Source organism: Macrobrachium rosenbergii, chromosome 14, assembly GCF_040412425.1.
Source record: "Macrobrachium rosenbergii isolate ZJJX-2024 chromosome 14, ASM4041242v1, whole genome shotgun sequence".
Taxonomy (NCBI): domain Eukaryota; kingdom Metazoa; phylum Arthropoda; class Malacostraca; order Decapoda; family Palaemonidae; genus Macrobrachium; species Macrobrachium rosenbergii.
This window is the reverse complement of record NC_089754.1, coordinates 15,697,803-15,720,892: the sequence shown is the minus strand read 5'-3', so window position 1 is coordinate 15,720,892 and position 23,090 is coordinate 15,697,803. Positions and strand designations below refer to the sequence as shown.

Here is a 23,090-nt window from a genome sequence, read left to right as displayed (position 1 = left end):
ATTTATTTATTTAAGTAAATAACATTAACAAGTAAATATCAATAAATAAATAAAAATAAACAAATAAATTAATTAATAAATTAATATAAATTAATAAATAAATACAAATAAATATAAATAAATAAATATAAAAAATAAATAAACAAAAAATAACTATTAACAAAAAATAAATATAAATAATTAAATATAAATATATAAATGAATTTAAATAAATATTTATAAATTTTAAATAGATATTATGTAAATTAGTAAATATAATTAAGTATATGTATTTATTTATATATTTTTTTCTCTTTATTTTTATATTTATTTATATATTTAGTTATATTTATTTTATATTTATTTATATTGGTGTTTTATATATATTTATTTTTTTTTTTTTTTATTTTATTTTATATGTATTTTATATTTTTTTATATTTATGTTTATGTTAATTATTTATGTTTATATATTTAGTTATGTTTATTTTTTATTTATATTTATTTTTTTGGGTTATATCTTTATTTTTTATATTTTTATTTGTATATATTTATATGTATTTATGTAATTATATATGTTTATTTTTATATATATATATATATATATATATATATATATATATATATATATATATAATTATTTTATATTTATTTATATTTTTATATTTCATTATTTTTTATAATTATTATGTATATTTATTTATATGTATTTATATATTTATTTATATTTATATTTTTTATATTTATTTATATTTATTTTAACATATTTAGTTATATTTATATTTTTTATATTTATTCATATTTATTTGTATTTATTTATTTATTTTATATTTTTTATATTTTGATATTTATATATATTTATTTATTTTGTATTTATGTTTATTTTATATTTATATTTATTTTTATTTTTATTTTTTCATATTGTATTTATTTATTTATTTATTTTATATTTATTTACATTTATTTTTTATTTTATATTTACTTACATTTATTTGTTTATTTTATATTTATATACATTTATCTATTTATTTTATTTTATTTTTATTTATTTATTGTATTTATATTTATATTTTTATTTATTTTATATTTATATTTTATTTATTTAATATTGATTTATATTTATTTATTTTATATTATTTATATTTTAAATTTTTTTATCTTTATTTATATGTATTTATTTATTTATTTATTTACATTTATTTTTATTTATATATATTTATATCTATATATATTTATTTATTTAGATTTATATATATTTTTATTTTGTATATATTTATTTATATTTTTTTTTATATTTATTTACTTTTATATATTTATTTACGTTTATTTATTTATATTAATGTTTGTTTATATTTATTTTGTAATTATATTTATTTTTGATATATGCATATATATTCATATTTATGTATTTATATTTATATATTTATTTATATTTTCTTTTATTTATTTATTTTTAATTATATTTTTTATTCTTATATGTATAGGCTATAAATATTTTTTATTTATAATAAATATAAATAATAAATAAATTAATGTATTTATATTTATTTATTTGTTTATATGGTATTTTTTAATTTTATATTTATTTGTTTATTTAACGTTATATTAGTTATTTATATTTATTTTCATTAATTTATTTATTGATTTATTTATATATTTTATTTATATTTATTTATTTATTTACATTTATATATTTAGTTATATTTATTTATATTTATTTATTTATATTTATTTATATTTATGTATTTATTTTTATTCATACTTATTTAATTATATTATTTATTTATTTATTTATTTATATTTATTTATATTTTTATATTTTATTTTTTATTTATTTATTTTTATTTATTTATTTAATTAATTTATTATATTTATTTATATTTATTTATTTACTTGTTATTATTTATATATTTATTAATTTATAGTCTTTTATTTTTTAATTATATATGTTTATTTACTTATTTTTATTTTTATTTATTTATTTTTATTCATTTATTTATTTATATTTATTTATAATTTTTTATTTATTTATCTCTATTTTTATTTATTTTTTATTTTATTTATTTAAATTGCTAGCATAATAAGCAATAGATTTCTATTAACCTTAAAGGAAAACTTCAACACACCGGAATGTCCAGATGTCATGATAAGCATAATAAACTATTTTTGATAAGTTTCAGTTTGAACAGCCACTTTTCTTAGAGTCACCATAGTTCCACGCCTCTTAGTTATAGCACTGTTATATAGTTTCTAATTTTCAAGTTGTTGTGTATGAGAGAAGAAAAATACTGTTATCGTTGGAACTTGTATCCTATGACTGCAGATGGAATAATAAATCCAGTATGTAAAATACTTATATAGCCTAAAATCTAGGTCATAAACCATAATAACAATATATAAGTTTCCATTATGTATGATGGGCCATTTCTCAACTCTCCTCCACGAAATTTCACGCTTTTTAATAGCTAGCCGGACCCGTCGACGAATATTTTCTGTCCATAGACCCATTTTACTAACTTGTCCTCTTTCAAAACCTCTACATTTTGGAGCCATTTGACAGTGTCGCCGTTAACATGCAATCAGAAACAAAAAAATGTCTTCTTTAATAAAAAGATGGAATGCTGCATAATATAGCAATATAAAAAAGACGCTCGTTTTTAAATTAAACGTAATTACAGATGACCATGGACTGAATACATTGTAAGTAGATCATAAAATACAAGTGTAACAGGACGCAAACGGAAGTGCCGTGATCATATAACGCGTTCTTGATAAAATATTGGGTTTGTGGTTAATCACTGGCAAGTGCTTACTTGAATTTACATTGAAGACTCTACGTTTCATATCCATCCAGTTACCTTTTATATTCTTTCCTTAAATTAAATCTTTAATAAACCTTAGAACATGGTTCTTTCCCCCTCCTTTGCGGATTTGATTCTTATTGTGGTTTATGTTTCTTCCACAAATAAACTTGAAGAAGTATGTCAGTAATCTTAGTGAATAAGACCATCGAAACCCTGCATTGTAGGGCTAGAGTTGTCTATGCAGTGGCAAGTGTTCAGTACCTTACTTCACAAATTGACCGTATGTTCAATTCAAGACTCAAAGAATCGAAGGGAATGTTTGTTTTCAAAAATTCCCCATTGGACAAACGTTATATCTCACATTTCTTCTTAGAAAACTCGAGTAAAGTTTCTCTCTTTTCCATATGTTTTTATACTTTTTATACTCATTCTTTAATAGACTTTTTATTTTCAAAGTAACTGGAGGTCCAACCGAGTTGTGTCAAAAGTTTTTATGTAAAAAGTCTCCTCAACTTACGGGGCTACACATGTCTTGTAGAAGTTTAACAACTCTGAGTTTTCTTTCCGAGAAGAATTAGCTTTTATAGTAAAAGGTAGTCCATAAACGTTGTCTAGGCTTAAATATACCAAGAAATTGAACGATGTAGGGACTTACCTTCATTATAAACAAATTTTTATCATCATTTAGATAAGTTTGGAGAATTAAAAATTAAATAAAGAGGGACGAAGGACAGAAATGATGTATTTTGAAAATATTATTATTTAAATTAGACTTTATATATAATATTTATATATATATATATATATATATATATTTATATATATGTGTGTGTATATATATATATATATTATATATATATATATATATATATATATATATATATATATATATATATATATATATATATATATATATATATACACATACAGTATATACATACATATATATAATATATATAAAGTCTAATTTGAATAATATTTTCAAATTACATCATTTCTGTCCTTCGTCCCTCTTTATTCAATATTTAATTCTCCAAACTCATCTAAATGATAATAAAAATTTCTTTATAATGAAGGTAAGTCCCTATATATATATATATATATATATATATATATATATATATATATATATATATATATATATATATATACATATATCAGTAACTTTTTTTTTTTAGCAACAAGCCATTCCCCTAACAGGACACTGATCTCTGCCACGTCCTGCTGAATAGTGGGTGAACACCTTATGTACAAATTTTCCACAACATGCACAGCTTCATGCACCCATGCACGCGACTACCCAGCAATATGTCGATCTACCCTGCATATACTGTGCCATTCATGCTTGTCTTGCACACTCACTTCTTGTATGTTGAAGCTCTTCCTTTCCAATATCTCTTTCATTTCATCCTTCCATCCATTCCTTCCTCCGAGTCTTCCCAACACTTCCAGGTTGTATACTTTTTCCACCAACTTTTCCTCTATTTTTTTTTTTTTTTAAACATTCAAGCTCTTGTCAATAATCTCTGCAGTTTCTGTGCACTATCAGCCACTCCGCACTCCATTCACAGCCAGCCTTCTTATCCCACAGCTCAGCACCTGTGTCTACTGCGTTTTCTCTTATTATGCACATCATTATATCCATACAAAAGTGAAATGGACATTTCTGTCTCTCGTCCCTCTTTATTTGATTTTTAATTCTCCAAACTTATTTAAATGATAATAAAAATGTCCTTATAATGAAGGTAACATATCTTTGTCTCGGTACACAAAACTAGTGACTCTCCTGCCAGCAATTTCTAATGTATGCTGCTTCATTAAAAAATTTTTATCACCAGGCAATTTATCCCCAGTTCCATACATCCTCAACACCCTTCACATTACCTTTCATTCGGTAAAATCAAAAGCCCCTTTATGTTCTGACGTAGCACATAACTGTGTCATAACAAACACGTGATCCACAAACCCTCTTCTACACTGTTCATAGCCTACCAGACTATCTGGCATCTGTCTTAACTTCTCAAAATCTTGCCATATACTTTCCTTGATATACTCAGCAAAATTATGAAGTATAACTTAGTCATCTTCTATCACATATACTCTAATTTAAAGGAACAATTCCTTTAGAACCTTTCCCTTGTTCAGACAAACCTTACATAGCCTGGTCAGCCACTTAGTCATACTTTTGCCACCAAACTGCAGTACTCTTCTTCAGTCTCATCAACTCCTGGCATCTTTCCGAAAAACAATGTCCTGGTTCATCAGAAGGACCGTGATGTTAGTTTGAATTAAACAAGACAAAATCTGTTTATTATTCAACGGATTAGTACAATTTACGAAGATTAGACGAAACATTGGTTAAAGAAACGTGAAAGTAATAATTCTCATGAAAAAATATGAAGTACATTGCAAATTAGATTTACATGCCACTGGAACCAGGTATTAAGAATAAAATTATTTACATAAAGAACACAAACTTACATTAGTAGTAGGCCATGAGTTGAGCAGCAATACGAAGATTTCGCAAGAAATAAAATCTATCTCTATGCAAACATTGTAACATGAGAAGTTCTATTAAGCAAATAACCTTGACTCGCCTCGAGTTAATAATCCAATTTAATTTTCAGATAATTTAACAAAAGACGGTCTTACGTCCAACACACGAACACACTTTCGGCGTTCAGACACAATAGAAATAAAAGGCTCAGTATCAATACATAAACGTTAATGGCTTGCAGTTGTGTGGCAAGTTAAAAATGCGCAAACTAACAGAACAATAAAACTAACTTTCTCCCATCTACCAAGGACAAGCTTCTCTTCCACGTGTATTGTATGCAATGAATAACACACACAAACAATGAATCTAGAATATCTAAGTTAACAATACATGTGGCTGCCCGTTGCATGCCTGGGGTTTCTGAGGAGAGTATTGGAAAATATTCTCAGGAATATTCAACATCACGAATTTAAGGCACAGCAGCGGGGCTCCTTTCAGTACTTGTTGGACAAAAGCTCCCTGGCGCGCGCGTAAAAGGCAGTTTACGACCATGGTCGAAGAGGGCCGCCTTCCCTCGAACAAGGCTAAATCTGGGTCACATGTCATATCACTAATGCCAGGAAATGTATTGTCAATCATGTAAAGTGAACTTATATAGAATAAAAACAAATAATATTCTGTTACTCCTTTGTTAGCGACCCTGTGGTCTCAGGACTCCAAAAATTCCAACTTCAATCTTCTTTCTTTTCTCCCAAACTCGAAAACAGGTTTACCTCTCATTTTTTTACTCAGGTTTACTCTAGAACATTTTCCGGACTCGAGTGTAATGTTCTGTATTTCACTGTTATTCTTAAAAGAAAGTAATTTCAACAAATTAGACTCACATTCGTAGAGCAATGCCGGGTAGGCAAAATTGCAGGATTTGTCGTAATTATAATTATAATTTTCCGTAACCTATTCGTTATTATTTCACTTCTTTGCGCTGTATTTACATAGTGCATTTCTTTCGTATGGTGGGGGGATTAGACGGATAGGCAGCACATACTCTACTAAACCTTTATAATTCAAACATTTATTCACACCATAAACACCATGCTGTAGCTTCTCATTTGTAATTCCATTAACGTTTGGTACCTTTTCATTCTACAACCTTTCATTTATTGTCCTCTTTCCATCACCAACAGTCTTTTCCGTAAGTATTCTCAAATTTACACTAAATCCTTTCACCCATGAATCATTCCAATTTGCATCTCATCTGTCCTTCACATTCCACATTTCCTCAGAATACTCACTCCATTAATAAAGGGCTGGATTCTCCTCTTACAGCATCTCTCAAATCCATTTTTTTCATTTCAAGATCTAATTTCTCATTATGGCATTTGTTATTGCATTTCTTCCTGTGGTAAAACTTTCACCTCCCCCAAGGCACGTCCATAAGTTTTTCTTATACCTGATCTTCCTTTACTCACACCCACTCACATTCAGAATCCCTTGTGAGAGTACTACGTATTGGCCGGCCTGTCATCTAGTTTTATATAGTACGTGTGGCGCCAGAAGGTGTTATCATCCCAAGTTTTAGTTATAATATTGTGGATAGGTTCTTATCTCCATGTCTTACTCTATCTCAGGCTGCGATCATTGGAGCAGACTGACGGTGATATACTTAAAGTCACTGTTAAGAATAACAGTGGTATAATGAGTTTTAGCTGAACTGACTCTTATCGAGAGTGCTTCTGAGGCTTGAACCCAGGTTATGTATATATTAACATTCTACGAGCAAAATATACCAGTAGAGGCTTATTTCACATCATACGTGAAATATATATATATATATATATATATATATATATATATATATATATATATATATATATATATATATATATATATATATATATATATATATATATATATAAAGAGATGAATTCAATTGATATGTCTCACTCGGGAGGTTATACATTATATCCAGTATGTATATATATATATATATATATATATATATATATATATATATATATATATATATATATATATATATATATATATATGCATGCTAATATAATCTCATGATTGAGCTGTACTTTTTTTTATTTGTACTCTCTCTCTCTCTCTCTCTCTCTCTCTCTCTCTCTCTCTCTCTCTCTCTCTCTCTCTATATATATATATATATATATATATATATATATATATATATATATATATATATATATATATATATATATATATATGTTAAGTATATCTGTATATCTTAGTTTTAACCAGACCACTGAGCTGATTAACAGCTCTCCTAGGGCTGGCCCGAAGAATTACTTATTTTACGTGGCTAAGAACCAACTGGTTACCTAGCAACGGGACCTACAGCTTATTGTGGAATCCGAACCACATTATAGCGAGAAATGAATTTCTATCAACAGAAGTAAATTCCTCTTATCCTTCATTGGCCGGTCGGAGATTCGAACTCGCGGCCAACAGAGTGGTAGCTGAGAACGGAACCCACTTTCCCAACGAAGAATATATATATATATATATATATATATATATATATATATATATATATATATATATATATATATATATATATATATATATATTTATAATGCATATATTCAAACATTGCTGCACATGTTTAATATACAATTCACTCTGTTTCGATAGTATCACCGTGAGGGAATTATAATTCATAAATAATTCAGCTTCGGTGATTTTCCAGGAGGAGAGCGAACTAGATATTAAGCGACATCGATTACTTTCGGTTTGATTACATACATACACACACCCATATATACTGTATATATATAATATACATTTGTATAGATATACATGTGTATATATATATGTATGTATCATCAGTCAGCTCATCCATAGATTTATATAGGCATCTACTGTAAATATACATAAGCATATATATATATATATATATATTTATATATATATATATATATATATATATATATATATATCATAGCTATCCATAGATTTATATAGGCATCTACTGTATATATATATATATATATATATATATATATATATATATATATATATATATATATATATAGTAATAATTTTAAAGCTGGGGTACTGCTAGACCAATGGGGTATACTAGGGTGCTATGCACCTTACCTTAATTACCACAAAAATCCAGACTCTGGCCTTGAGGACAGCTAAAATTATAAACAACGAAATATGGCTGAAGGCCTACTTCAAGAGGGGAGCGATTAGATCAACTCTGGGGTTGAACTTAAATTAATTATATTTATAAAAGAAAACACATCAGAAGAATGGTAGTGTAATTCTGGTGAAAGAAGATGGAGGGCAAATGGCGTTGAAAACGAGGTAGCTGGGACCATTACGCACACAAGATGATACGCAGATCCACAGCTGAATAACTCCTAATCTGCAATCGAAACACGTATGGTTACTCAACCGAAACTAGCGCTGTAATGAAAGAATCGACGAATTGCATAGAAGATGCCTAGGTTGAACTCAGTTTCAGTGACTCAAATATCATACGATTACGTTACACTTCTCGTCACTGCTTTGCAAATTAAACAGTGCAAAATATAAAAGGCAATACAGGTCTCAATGCAGTTATATCACACTATGAAAAGAAACAGAAGTTAGTTAAAGACGAATAGGGAACGTGACTGATGAAAAAACCATAAATCCTGGTACTTTACTTTATTTAGGACCTGAAGTTCTCTTCTTATGGGGCCCAGTGAGAGGGAGGGCAAGTGAGTAATTTCACAACAAAAGTTAGTTTGGTTACTGCCAGCCACGTGTTGGAAATAGGCAGTTTAGTGGAGCAAGGGACAGGACACCTGTCCTGTGGTGGTGCCTCAGCAATTCTAAGGCCGAGCGCCTCTCATCAGGACCCTTTATCACTTTCAGGAATTAGCTTTTTCCTCTTCCTAGGTGGTGTTGCGATCATGGCAGCATGGCTGCAGTTTCAAGATGCGGGAATGCACAATTTCAGCCCACCAGCTGACCTGCCTTGGGAGACAATTAGCTCTGATCAGGTCTGCACTTGGAATTTAAGTAATTCTGGCAGCACTTGAACAAGAAAGAGATTAAAGTGGTCCCCCCACCCCAAAGGCAGCGGTGGGAGAGAGGTTATGGAGGCGAATTCGTCTACAGTGAATCATACTAAAATAAATATTAATTGCTTAGTCTTCATTTCGTTTGACTTATTTACTGGAAGATGACATATGAGAGGATACTCTTGATACCTCGCCCACTTTGATGGCATTTACACCCTAAGTCGGGTTGAAATGGCTAAAATTAGGTTATTGCAACAGGCAATAATTTTCTGCTAAATATCAGAATCAAATATAAACAAAAGAAATCACTTATGACTTTTACTCTACGTTGCAGAATTAATTTACGCTGCTGGCAACAGTAACAATTTTACTTTTAAAGAATTGAAAATAAGCAACATTTAACTAGTTTAAAGTAACTAGATTATTACCCAATATGTAATAAAATTGAACCAAACATTGAGAGGTTAACATTATTATACTTAGTAAAACTTATAGCCACAAGGTTCTGCGGTTAATATACCTTGAGGAAGCAATACAACGACAATATTCGTGGGCTAAGTTAGGTGTTGCCACAATACTTGAGAGCAACGGCTCAGTGCCATTTGGGGCACTATAAACACTTGTGCCAGGGGCACACATTATAAGTACATGTGATGCGTCAGTATGTAGTACTGGGTATAGGAGCCAGATGGTATAAATTATTGTGAAAGAACAATAATACAAAAGGTTATCTCACTTTGGGAGTCACTGATAAGGCATACCAACAACACAGCACTAACCTTATAGGTGCCTTGTGGCACTCATTTGTGTAAGTGAGGCACTCTATGTACGTGCCAAAGGAGCTTAGTGGCTCTCTTTTGGCGATATGGAGCCATCTATGCCCATGGCTTTCTTCCATGGACCTGCTGTAGGCTGACAGTTTTCCTTGGTAGTGAAATCGGTCGAACCAAGCTTGGGGAGGACAACGGAGTGCCACCCCGTCCGGCTTCTTTGATGGCCAGAGCAGGGGCATTCGTTACAGGCTCTGCCCCAAGTCGTTGCAGTTGCTTGAGTTCATTGGACAGTTGATGTGTGGCAGAATCCTTACTCACACTCACGTCTGCAGAGGACTAGGAAATGGAGGAAGATGTTCTGTTGGGTGTGGGAGGCCTGCAGGTTGCAATGACCAGTCAGGCACGGGTTGCGAGGCTGCACCTTTGGGTGAGCTTCTGTTATGGTCAGGAGAATCCGTCTCTTACTGGCACTGGGAGTGGAGCCAAGCTGGGCAAAGAGAGGGGATCTGGACTGGGATCTCTTGAATGGAGATCAGGGGCATGCTCTGGCACTGGCAATAAGGCAGGGTCAGGCACAGGTATAGGATTTGGAGGTTGCTCGCTGTTCAGGACGGACAGAGCTTGGCACTACTCAGTGCACTCACGTGGCACTGGCAGAGATTGGGAGTCAATTTTGGGATCTCCAGGAGGGAGATCTGTTGGGTGCCATGGCACTGGCACTGGGGCAGAGCCTGGCACAGGATTGGGCTTTGAAATCTGCTTGAATGAAGGTGGCCACTGCACAGATTACTCAGGTGGTGCTGGCAGTGTAATGAATGGAGGCTCTTGAGCATTACTCATGCCTAATAAATAACTTGAGGGGCTCGGAACCCTAGATTGTTGTAATTTAGGTGGGGACTGGAAGTCTTGTCCTAGGAGGATGCCATAACTTCCAGGAATATAGCTTGCTATGGCAAGGTTGCAGATTTTGGATTTATGATGTCTTGTGACTCTCAACTGAACAGTAGGAAGTAAAATTTTAAATTGATTGATACCCTCAATTGTGACTAGTCTGTGTCGGTTAATGTTAGCTCCATAGGGAACCTTGTCCTTCCTTATGAGGGAAATTTGCTCACCAGAGTCATCAAATGCCTTGACCTGGCGTGCGGGGTAGCTACCTTGAGGAGGTGCCACATATATGGGACCTTTGGCTGGAGGGCCTAAAGACTTAGAATTTGTAACTGCCAAAACTATGGCCGGTGTGCTTGATTTATTAGGGCATTTTGCCCATTGGGCGGAGTGCTCATAAATTACGCAAGTGGGGCAATAACTCCTGCTATAACCTTTGCTTGGCTCTGCCTCATTGGAAGGAGCCGGCCCTTTACTTTTCGTCCAAGAGCCTGACGTGGCTCGTTGGGGCATTGTCCCATTTGAGGACTTGAAAGGATTTTCTGGTTGTTCAGTGGGGTGCCCTATTCTTTTGCAATATCCACACACTGGTTTCTTTGGGGCTTGCCCATTATTGAGAGGTTGCTGAGAGCTGGATGAGGCAGACGAGGAGGGATATAATTTTCTTCCATTGGAACTAAGATGAGGATAATTGGTGTCGCAGGTGTCAGCCCAACGACAGCACTCGACCAACCATCTTAAGCGCCTAATCTGGCTGTTGATTCCATACTTTTCAATAGCGTTTTTACAGCGATATAAGTAACACCCGTTTTTGTCCCTTTTTAACAAAACTTAGTAAATACCAATTCGTCAAATAAAAGACCTCACCGTTACCTGTAAAACGTTCCGTGTACTGTCACTTTATTTCAGGTAATATTGCGGCCTAAATCCCATTACGCTGGATGAGTTTCTCTGTTGTCAGTGTGTGACATAACACCTGTCATGCTTTCACATTTTACATTTAATTTGTTGAGAACTGGAAAGAGACACAAGATTCCTAAATTTGTGCGCTTCCAACAACCGTCAGACCATAGAATTCCTTCCAGCCTTCCATTTTCCGTCGTTTAAGGCTGCGATGCTTAGTTGAATATACCAGTCAATCAATCAATTCCATTCCACATTATTACTTATATAATTAACGTTTGAGGATGCAGCTGTGGTGTTGTTTTTGGAAATAGCCTCACTTTTTTTCGTTTCCATTCTATTTTTTGTTTATTCAGGAAGTAAACAGTTTTGTCGCAATGATTATGCGAGATGAAACCTTTTAAATTCCATATTTAGCTCAGTAATAGATTACTACCTCTGTCATTGTGAAGTGGCATGTCTCTCGTCTTTTCATTTTTAAAGGAGGAACATTTATCAAATTTCATTATATTCATTGGAGCTTCTTTCACTTGTCATGATGCCTATAAATGTTGGTTTCCCTTGTGCCATTATTTTAGCTTTCTCTCATACAAATGAATCTTTGGTCTGGCTCCCGAGTTCATATGATTGCCATTCTTTTGTTGAGAATAGGATTTTACGAGTCTACAGACAGTGTTTTCAAGAAGTTCAGAGAAATAGGTTTGGATAGTCCGACTAGTAGAATCGATTTCTTCATTCGATCTTTAGGAAATTCACTTACGTTATCGAGGGTACGTTAATAGGCGTACAAATTCTACCTAATTCTCGTACAAATATATATTTTGCTTGTATTAGTCACGTATGAATTTAATTTATGACTTTAGTCTCGAGTAATGTCGGTTCCTGGACCACAAAGTGCAACAGTCGATGCGCAGTAATCTTTGGAGCATCATTATCTCTGGTGAATTTTGATGACATAAAGCTTTCAGTGCCTGGCCTTATTCTTTAGCTTTTAAAAGTGTTTCAGGGAAACAATTATGGCGGAGGATTAACATCTTTATTTACTTTGCAACACAAGTCAGATAGGGAAGTAGACACTTTGCGAAGTCAATAGGTTTTTTTTTATTCGCATTTTAAGTGTCATTCGCTCTTTTCAAGAAATGTTTCCCCATTACCTTCGTTTACATTTCGATGGGTTCTTGCTTGACATTATTTAGTTGTGTAGATTCTTTCATATTTTCATATTCCGAAAAAATTTGTGGTACATATGTACTGGACCAAAAACATCCTGTGTATTTTCATCGTTTTTTTCGCAGTTCCTTAATCTACCATCATAACAGTTCACCAGTTTGGCTTTTTTCAGGAAAATATGACAGGGATATAATGAGTCACCTAGTGTAACAAGAGTAAATACATATGTTCATCACTTGTGTAGTGCGGATTTTTATTTGTAAATGTGATATTGTTTCTTTTCTTCTATTACTTTTTCAGTCATTATTCGGCTGTGAAAAACCATTTTCCTCTTAAGGTTACTAATCATTTTAGTACTCCATCCATATGGTGGCTGTTTCTTCGGTAAGGTGTGAAATCATTGTTCTTTTACTCATACTTTTTTCGATGATTCGAAGTTGTAATTCCTAAGGCCGGGTAACATGTTCGAAAATATTTGTTTGTTTATTTGTTAAAACCGGGTTCTTGAAAGGAAATGTAGAGATGCGACATGAACGTGACACTTTTCTTAAAGATTTGCTGTTTATATTTGATTGCGCAAGGCTTTTAAGTATTGGTAAATTATCACATTTAATTTCGTTCATTTAACATTTGTGCACTTGCCCATGTTTATTTTACCCTGAGTATGTGATTTCGAGGTGTTGTTGTCATGCCTATCGCCAATCTAGATGTGTTTACTCTGGGATGTAAAGTACTAAAGGAAGAAATTACTGTATAATATATATATATATATATATATATATATATATATATATATATATATATATATATATATATATATATATATATATATATATATATATATTATATATATATAATATATATATATATAATATATATGTGTATATGTGTGTGTGTGTGTATGTATGTATGTATGTATGTATGTATGTGTATGTGTTCACCTACGTGAATTCATAAATATAAGGGTGCACTGGCTCAGAGGTAGATCACTGGCCTCGCATTTGCAAGATCCATTTTTGGATCCCAGCCTGACGATATTCAGAGAAGGAGCAACCTTCATCGCGTTTAGGTAAATTAGAACGAACGGTAAAGAATATTTGAAGGGAGGAGGAGGGAAGTAAAACATACATTTGCGACATTTCACTTTGTCATTTCACTGCTTGAATGAACACACACACACACACACACAAGAAAGAATTGTGATGTAACAGAAATCTTGGAGCATGAGAACACAGGTACTCGTCCTTTAATGCACATCACAGCTAACTTTCGAAGTAGATAGAAAGAAATGCCTCAGGACATCAAACTAAAATCGAAGCAGGAGATGATCGACTTGTCTAACAAAAACCTTCCTCGCTTCAAAGTTGACTGTAAAAGGCCCCAGCTGAGATGCTCTGTGGCTAAACTTAATTTAAGCGCGCCCCCTCGTAGATATTTTGATTCTACTAATGGTTATAAATAGGAGGATTTATCATTCCATTCTGAGCTGATCCAATTCTTTTTCTTCTCCCTTTTTATTTTTCTCTCTAACTTATGGCTCACCTTCTTAGCGCTTAGCATGAAAATGATAACCAATTTTAGGTGATTCTGCTGTTATGTTTTCATGGGTGCGTATAAAATCACAACTTTAAGATAGACGTTAGATATTGAAAGTTAAATCGCACTGTCCAAAGACCTTTATTTGGCGAAACTTATTCCATAAGATTCGGGAACTGTGTGATTGTTAGAGTTTTTTATTTGACATTAATATTGATTAGAAACCTGAACAAAAAAATAGCAATGTTGCGAACAATGGCTTTTGACAGTTTTCAATCTATCGCTGTATGATTGAGTAACATTATAATGGATTTCAATAGCTATTTTTTCTTTTATCTTTGTATTCTGTCCACCTGAATTTTTTGTTAGTACTAGGGTCAGAAGGCTTTTTGGGAATAAAACAACGTCATTGTTTGGTATTTTCTGTATTTTCAAAGTAAAAATATATGAAGTTCAGACACCATATTATATAAAACCTTTAATAGGTCAGCTATAGATTTACTTATAATATTTGTGCTCTATTGGTGAGACGCTATATATAAATACTTCCTTACTATGCAATATATTATGCCTCTTCATCAATGAAACAGTCAATTGGGTCTTATCGAAGAATGATTCACATTCAGGTCAAGACTCCTATAAGTCTTGTATCTTAAGCAAGTCTTAACAGTCTATGACATTATGAATATCCATTCATGACAAGATAAAACTGACTCAGTTAACTGCACTTGTCTTATAATTCTGTTAATGACTTACAAGAAATGTGTGGTTGTTGTTATGACTGGCTGAAGACAGATGAGAACAGAGTCATTCTTATCCTGTGTATGAATGAATATGGTTTTTATGATTTGATAATTGGCTAAATGGTAAGAAATATATCTACTGCAGTTTGACTTTAGTCAGTATACTAGGGTGTATATATTATATTTATATATTTATATTATCATAAGCCATGATATATTTATGGTGATTATACATAACTATGAGAAGCAAAGCGTAAGATAATTAAGATTCTTACTTTGGATATTTTGAGAGCTTCACACTTTCACACACACACGCGCTGCGCAGAATTACACATATATTTGTATATATACGTAAATGTGTAAGTATACATAAGTGCGTATATATATAAATATATAGAAGTGCATGACGTAAAAATACTATATTGAATAATCATTGCAGTACAGTTAACAGTTTCTTATATATTATGTGTTATGCTGATATCAGCAAACAGTAACTAAAAATACAGCCTAGCCTAAGATACTATAAAGTACTACATATACCTGTCTCACAAAGTCTCAAGAGAGTATCTTCTATTTTTTGTCTTCAGTATCAATATGCTGTTTCTGCTGATATGAAGAACATTTGTCTCAGTATGTTTCATAGTTCGGTAAAAATATCCAGTTAAACGATAAAAGAACCAGGAATTCTAAGCCTTCTTTGAATGCTAAATGGGTAGGGGAAAACTCTACAGCTAACCCTTTCGACCGAGTCTCAGTTGCGTGATGTTTTAGTCTTCAGAAGTTGACTAAAACGGTTTCGAGTCTATTATATGATGCAGTAGGGATAAGTTGAGCCCCTCCAAAAAGCTCACAGTGTAGTGAATTTGAGTCTCAGAAGTTATGGTGACCAAAGACATAGACTGAAGTCATAAGAAGCCTGTAGCCAGCACTTCAGTGTGTAAATGCCCCTGTTTAGCAATATTCAGTGATTCCAGGGGTTTTGGTGAACTAAACTTTTCTATTGCTTTATTTCGAGATGATCCTAAACTAAATCATATCTCATTTACAAACAGTCTCATCTCGTGGGACTCTTCATATATGAGAAACTATTTGAACCTGGTTAGTTTCTGAGATAGGTCTTTCCTTGACAATTTGGAATAGCATAGTAGACTGAAATCGAAGGTCGGTGGTCACAAGAAATTTCAGTTTAGAATTTCTTGGCCTGTTTTCTGCTGGAAATGAAAGCACAATTGTCCTTTTAGATGGGTCTGGTATTTCCCATCGTTGACTATATTAATTAAGAACTTGCAATCAGAGGTACAGCTGTAGTTTTTCGGTGTATCATCGATTTGAAATCTAGTTTATATAAAAGTATGCTTCATTATAGTGATCAAGTACTCGGATTTGGAAGGGAAAAATACAGTAGGGAAATTGAAGTAAAATTCTATATTGCAGTAATTCAACATAACCTGTAAGAGTAAAGGCTGGAACTGAATTATTTCTTCACCATTTCTGTTGTAACTCACCGTTGTTTATTATCCCCAGTAAACAAACAGAGAGCAAACAGTAGATATGAAGGGGAGGATAAAACAAAGCAAAAGGGCAGGATAAGGTTATTAAATACAATAACAAAAAAAAAAGGAATTCTCCTGAACAAAGAGATCTGCCATTTTGTACGTTACTCATTCTCTCTGAATTATTTATGGTTTAGGCTTCCTTTTTGAGGCATAAATCATACCATAGTGTTTTAAGATCTCGGCTCTCTCAGCTGCGTCTTATATTTTGCTACAAGTGAGGTTTTTAGATACGTTGCCTATAATCTCAGACTCTATTCAATTTTGCGACTGATTTTAATCTCAGGTCACTACCTAACTTATCCTACTTTTTGGTCATTTAACAACGATCATTGTTTTAGACCTCTCAAAATAATTGAAGCTTTCGGATTACTAGTATCCTGCTTAGAATTTCTTGAAATCTCTTTTGCCTTAGTCATGACCCTTCCCTTTAGGTTCAGTTGTCTTGGAATTTACGAAGTTTTTCAAATCCATCAGAAGAACTCTTGATTTCTGTCATCGCTATACGCAAATTATTTTCTTATTCCGCAGAATCATCAAAAACCCTACAGGTTCTTAGACCTCTCAGCAACCTAATGGGTTCTATGACATTAGAAATGTTTGAAGTTTTCAGATTTCTCATAAACATTTTTGTATCTGTAACCTATAGACTACACATTATTGATCTTTCTAAAGACATTGGTATCTGCTATTATTATGCTATAAAAACAGTATAAGTGTACACCACATCAAAATTTTCAGAAGTACATCCACATCACACATTTTTTTGCATTTTTGCCTTAAAAAAGAACCGTTTTTTCAGTTCATTTTCACTAGTAATGTTAACAGTTACTCTGCTACGAAAGGAATACAGTACGTTCGAGTCAGATGCTCCTTGAAAGGCGTTCTGACTCCCTCTCTTTCATCGTAGGTAACGTCATAATCTACTGTAACGAGAGTTATCCACGATGAAGACAGACTTTTACATGTCCTGTGGCATTTCAAAGAGGAGAGGATTTTAGTGTTACTGATACATTTATCTATAATGACTCATATGTTTCTGTATATTACAGTAGTAACTGTAAATGTTTTTACACATGTTACCAGAAAAGGTTCTTACGGCAATGGATAAACAGTAGTGTTGGCAAGACTGAATCTGAAAGGCAATCTTGTACATCTGCTCAGTAGTTTCATTTACAGAAATTGGACAAAAACAAATATAGCATTTAGGTAAGCAGTGGACTGGAGACCTTAGTTAATTTTGGATTTATTTTAACCATATTTAAACGTGGATTCTTTTATATATATAAACTAAAATTGATTTAATTTATTTTTGTAATATTCTTTTGCAGAATACTAAATGGTTCCAGTCTTGATGTGTAAGTTCTTTTATAGAATTTTAAAGTTTTCCTGTTGTTATATGCTCTCATTAGCTAAATACTTCTTCATGAGCGTAATGATTCGTTTGATGGCCTGAGATCTTTCAGTATTTTGAAAAGTGAAGCTCAGTTTCTCTTTGGCCAGCATTTTATATATTTATGATTTTTTCTACCCGCCTTAATTCTGTCGACTGAAGTTTGCTCTGCAAGTTACTGCAGTTTGTTGTTAGTTTTGATTGCGACACTTGCTGCTCTGTAATAATAATTGTCTACCATATAAAGATATATGAATATTCTTTGGTTTTGTGCGCGCAGCTTCCATACAAGAAAATACTTCTTGTTATAGTAATGGGCCAGGAAAGCACCTTTTGCACTGGATATTCACTATACAGGATTCCTCTGTAGTGTCACTGTAGCAGGAGAGACCTTTCGTGCAATGAAGTTTGGTTTTGCTTTGTCCTTCTTAGCAATGCAGATGAATGTTCTTACTATCTTATTGGCTGTGGACATCGACTTTTACAAATGATTTGGTTAAAGTCGTCTCATTAACATCTTTTGAAAGATGGCAGTTTCATTTCATCGCATAGGTGGTCCTGCGTTAACTTAGATCAGTAAGAAAAGTAAAGTTTGTTGATACTTGAACCATGAAATTGTAACCGACAGATAGTTTCTTGAATATAATTGGTGTTCTTTTCACTTTGGTGTGTTAACAAAATAAAATAGCGGTTTTGGAAAGGAATTTCCTTAGAGTTGTGATTTAATAACATATCTTGATTTTAGTTTCGAGCTTCATGTTATTTATTTTCTGGTTTTTAAATTATTGTATGGTCCAATCTGGAATTTAATATTCAGTGATGATATCGCCTACTCAGTCGGTTAGTCTTTGCTATTAACGTTGCCATTGTCATGTCCAATTTATGAAAAAATCACATTTGTAATATACATCTCATGCATGAACTTTTAATCTGCATTTGCTTTTCTTCTACACTACAATGGGAATTCAGTTTCTATCCCAAAATATTTCTTAGAGGAAGCATTTCATCTTAAAATCCCCATAAAACTGCCTGGGAATTTCCCAGGTAAAAGCTACAATTTATGAGAGAAGAGAACGAAGAGGAGTCCGCCAAGAACCCTGGAAGGGGTGCCTGTCGTCGGCGAAGGGGCGCCGTTGCAACCCTCGTGGTCGTCGCAGCTCTGAAGGCATCCCTTGACATACCTAAGAGAATGGGAGAACAGATTAGCTTTTCTCCGATTCTACGAAACATGTAAATTGTATTTTTCTTCATGAAGTCCTTTTTTTGTGTAAGTTTTGCTATTCATGGACTGTTATTTATATTCAACGAATATTGTTATTATCATAAAGAGAAATTATTCTTTAGCTTTAAATAGATCTTAATTTATTCTTATTTCTAGTATTTTAGGGAACAAATGTATTCATTGATTAAAATATGGAAGATGATTTTTGAGAGGGCTCAGAATTTTTAAAAACCATGTTCATTTTAAAATAGATTTACTTGTTAGTTATGGAAGGTTTTAGAACTAAAAAATTATTGTATAGCAGAAAACTGATCTATGTCCAAAGATAAACGTATCGCAATGTAAATTAATAAACGTATAAGGTTTTACGGTGTGTGTTCAGTGGATTTATATCGATAAGGTGGAGAGAAAAGGCCGTGTGTGTCAGTGTACTTACTTACGTGATATACTTACTTGAATATAATATTTTATTTGTGTTATTAAAGGTCGTTTTTGGAATAAAGTTCAGAAATGCTATTCTTCGTAATAATTACCGAATATGTCAAACCTCTTATTTTCACGTTAAAATGAATAAGTAATAGGTGACGCATAAATTATTTGGAGTTATGTCCTATAGCGGTTATAAAGGGTGATTAATCCACACCAAATTAAAGTTAGGAATAAGAACATACTAGAGTATGGAAGCGTAAGCTTATAATCCGCTGTAAGTATAAGATATGTCAAACGTACCTATATCTTTTAATTGCCACATCAAACGACTCCTTTCACCCCACCCCTTCGAAAAAAAAAAAAAAAAAACATTTAAGTCCGTAATGAAAGCTGTATCAAATGTTTACCGTATATATAAAACTGAATTATAGCTAATTTCAGATTAGTATAATCTAGTAGTACATACCGTACGAATTTAGAGGCGCAAAAGGTGCTACACATTTTTTTATAGACAGCCAAAGGGATTTTTCGTCTGTTTGCAATAAAAACATAAGGGAGTGTTGAATAGTGTCCACTTGACAGAGACAGCAAAGTGGATACCATTGTGCAAGCTCTACTGCCAAAGAATGTTTTTGCATTGAGATAATTGAGTGGAATGGTTAAATTTTGTAAATTTATTAAGGGCTTCCCCACACCCGTAGGATGCAAGTTAAGTGAGCGAGCTACTTTTATGACCCATTTTTGGTCTACACTGAGAAACACTGTTCTGCTGACACCATGTAGTATGTCAAGTGTTTTTTCTCATGCGATAATTTGGGATGTTAACGTTGCTTGCATTTGCTTCCTACAATTATTCACAGATTAGGCAGGAGCCGATAAATTTTTTATAGTATGAATTTCAGGTGATTTTGTTGGGCAGAGAATTTAAAGTTTTTGCGAAGCTGCAGCGGTGACGATGGTGTTTTACAGTAGTTAGACTAGTTTTCGAGAAGCATATGTTGCAAGTAGCTGCTGACAGCTCCCCATGTGGTAAGTCGAGTGTTTTTTCTTATATGATTAAGAGTGAGGCTATGATAATTAATTCATAGTACGAGTTTCTTTTGATACTGTGGGGCATAAATTTCAAGCTATGTGCTGACTTTCAGCCGGCTTCAGTAGATTTTGTCAATTTACAAGGTGTTAGTGAAAAGCACTTTCTGGATTTCTTGTGTTGAGACTACTTATTCTGCTTGTGATTTTTCCATTCTATATTGGTCCATGAATAACCATGAAAATGAAACATTCTGTCAGCTTTGAGAAAAACAGAAGCATAGACACCACTTGCATTACTGAGGATATGAATCCGAAAGTGGCTTGCACTGTCTTGGGGTATGAATATTTATATTGTATAGTTTAATTTTTCTAAATAATCAGACTCGTTTCTCCCCAGCTCACTATTTCATTACTCCAGATTTGAATCGATCCTTGAGGATGATATGTTCTAGGTGTTTGTGCATGGAGTCAATCATGGTTGGCTTTACAATCGCGTTCATCAAGTACAAAAAACTTTGTGACTTGTATTGGAAAATTGGTCGTTGGATAGAGAAGTACTGGGCGGCAATACTGTCATTAGAATTTATGAATATTCACTGACATACCTTTAGTTTAAATGTTATGAAATACTGGTTCCAGATTCAAGGCCAAGTCGCTATTCAGGAAAAGAAAAAGGACCAAAATAAACTCAACTCCTCGTCAGTTTTTGGTGTTCAGTGAATTATGACTAATAATGTTGGCCTTCTATGGAAAATACTTGATCAGGCGATATTAATCCCCTTTGATTATGTCCATACTGGTATCAGTGTTAATCCTCTTTGATTATCTCCATGGTGGTATTAGTGTTGCAAAGTCCTCATTCATAAGTAAATGAACGTTTTGAACAGTCGATAATAGAAATAATCCACCTATACATAAGTGCATACACAAAACAAAATATATAAGTAGAGACGTCAAGGAGTGGAGTCATTATCCACAAGATAACCTGAGTATTTCAGGCAGCGCTTGATTGCCTTATGCTCTTAAACACCTCTGACGCTCATGTTGGTTATTCATGTATATTAGAATGGTAGTTCTGAATGAAATGATAACTGCCAATTAGGAAGACCCGGAACTCTCTGAATCTTCATATTGAGGCAAATGGTATTGCGTGAAATTATTGTAGCTTAGATTAGGTTTCGTCCTCCTCTGACATGATCATCCACTTTTTGTACCACGCGATGAAAGTCCTATGTTTCAGTGTCTAATGGTCCTGACGTTGTATAGTAATGGGTTCCTAATTGACAACGAGTCAGCTTAAGAAACAACAGCGGTTAGGTTTTGAATTTTGTGTTTTGTAAAATTTACCAGAATGCATATTACAAGTTAATAGAAATCGGTCAGTCAGTCAATTGAGAAGCAATAATGTTTTTTTGGTAGAACAAAAATCAAGTGTCGTGCCTGACACAAATCTTACTATTTAAGAAGGAGGTAAGTAAATTGGGTTATGGTAAGTCTTAGTTGTTAAGAAAAATATAGTCCTAAGCTTTTCAAGTGTTCTCAAGTTTCCTCGAGTCAAGTAGGATGTTAATAGTGTAGGGAGAACAACTTGGTTTAGTGTATTTCACGGGTTTACTAAACTATCCATGGATGTCTTTTTATTTTTTTTTTTTTGAACAGGCTCATAATAAGTTCAAGTTACTTGAGGTTTCGTGTTTGGAGAGTCAGTTGTTCTTTGAATAGGAATTTGTGTCTCAACTATTGGGGAAAATTATGCTTAGGCAGTTTGATTCTGTTGCCTAGGCTGGGAACTTTTTTTCCTTCAAGAGGGAAGGCAATGAGACGGGCGAACAATTGCCCGTGTTTTGTCCAAGTGTGAAGAAAATAAATAGGGTAGGAAATTAGATGGGGTGGGATTTGATTGAATTGAATGACCCACATCTTGAAAGAAGAAAGATTAAAGGAGTCGGTAAAAACAGATGCAAGAAGAGAATTCCAAGCCTTTGCAGTAAAGGAAAAGAAACAGACCCTACATCCTGGTATCCAAGAATTACTGAGTTTCCTGAGCAATTATATGGGAAGAAGTCTCATGTCAAGTGTCTCGAGGTATCATAAGAGGGAGAAGAATTTTTCCTTACCCAACAGAACTCTTA

At 32.8% G+C, this 23,090-nt stretch overlaps 1 protein-coding gene and 1 long non-coding RNA gene across 5 annotated transcripts in view; one reads left to right on the top strand and one right to left on the bottom strand.

The window, feature by feature from the left end:
- LOC136845734 (uncharacterized) overlaps positions 1-23,090 on the top strand; it is a 522,167-nt gene that overhangs the window by 483,191 nt on the left and 15,886 nt on the right. The gene's annotated exons all lie outside the window — the stretch shown is intronic.
- Positions 14,996-23,090, bottom strand: part of LOC136845733 (uncharacterized) — a 289,129-nt gene continuing 281,034 nt past the window's right edge. For all 4 annotated transcript variants that reach the window (XM_067115954.1, XM_067115953.1, XM_067115951.1 and 1 more), the window contains one exon: positions 14,996-19,456. In XM_067115954.1, coding sequence (XP_066972055.1) covers positions 19,327-19,456 — 130 coding nt within the window. In that variant the 3' untranslated portion in view covers positions 14,996-19,326. The remainder of the gene's footprint in view (positions 19,457-23,090) is intronic.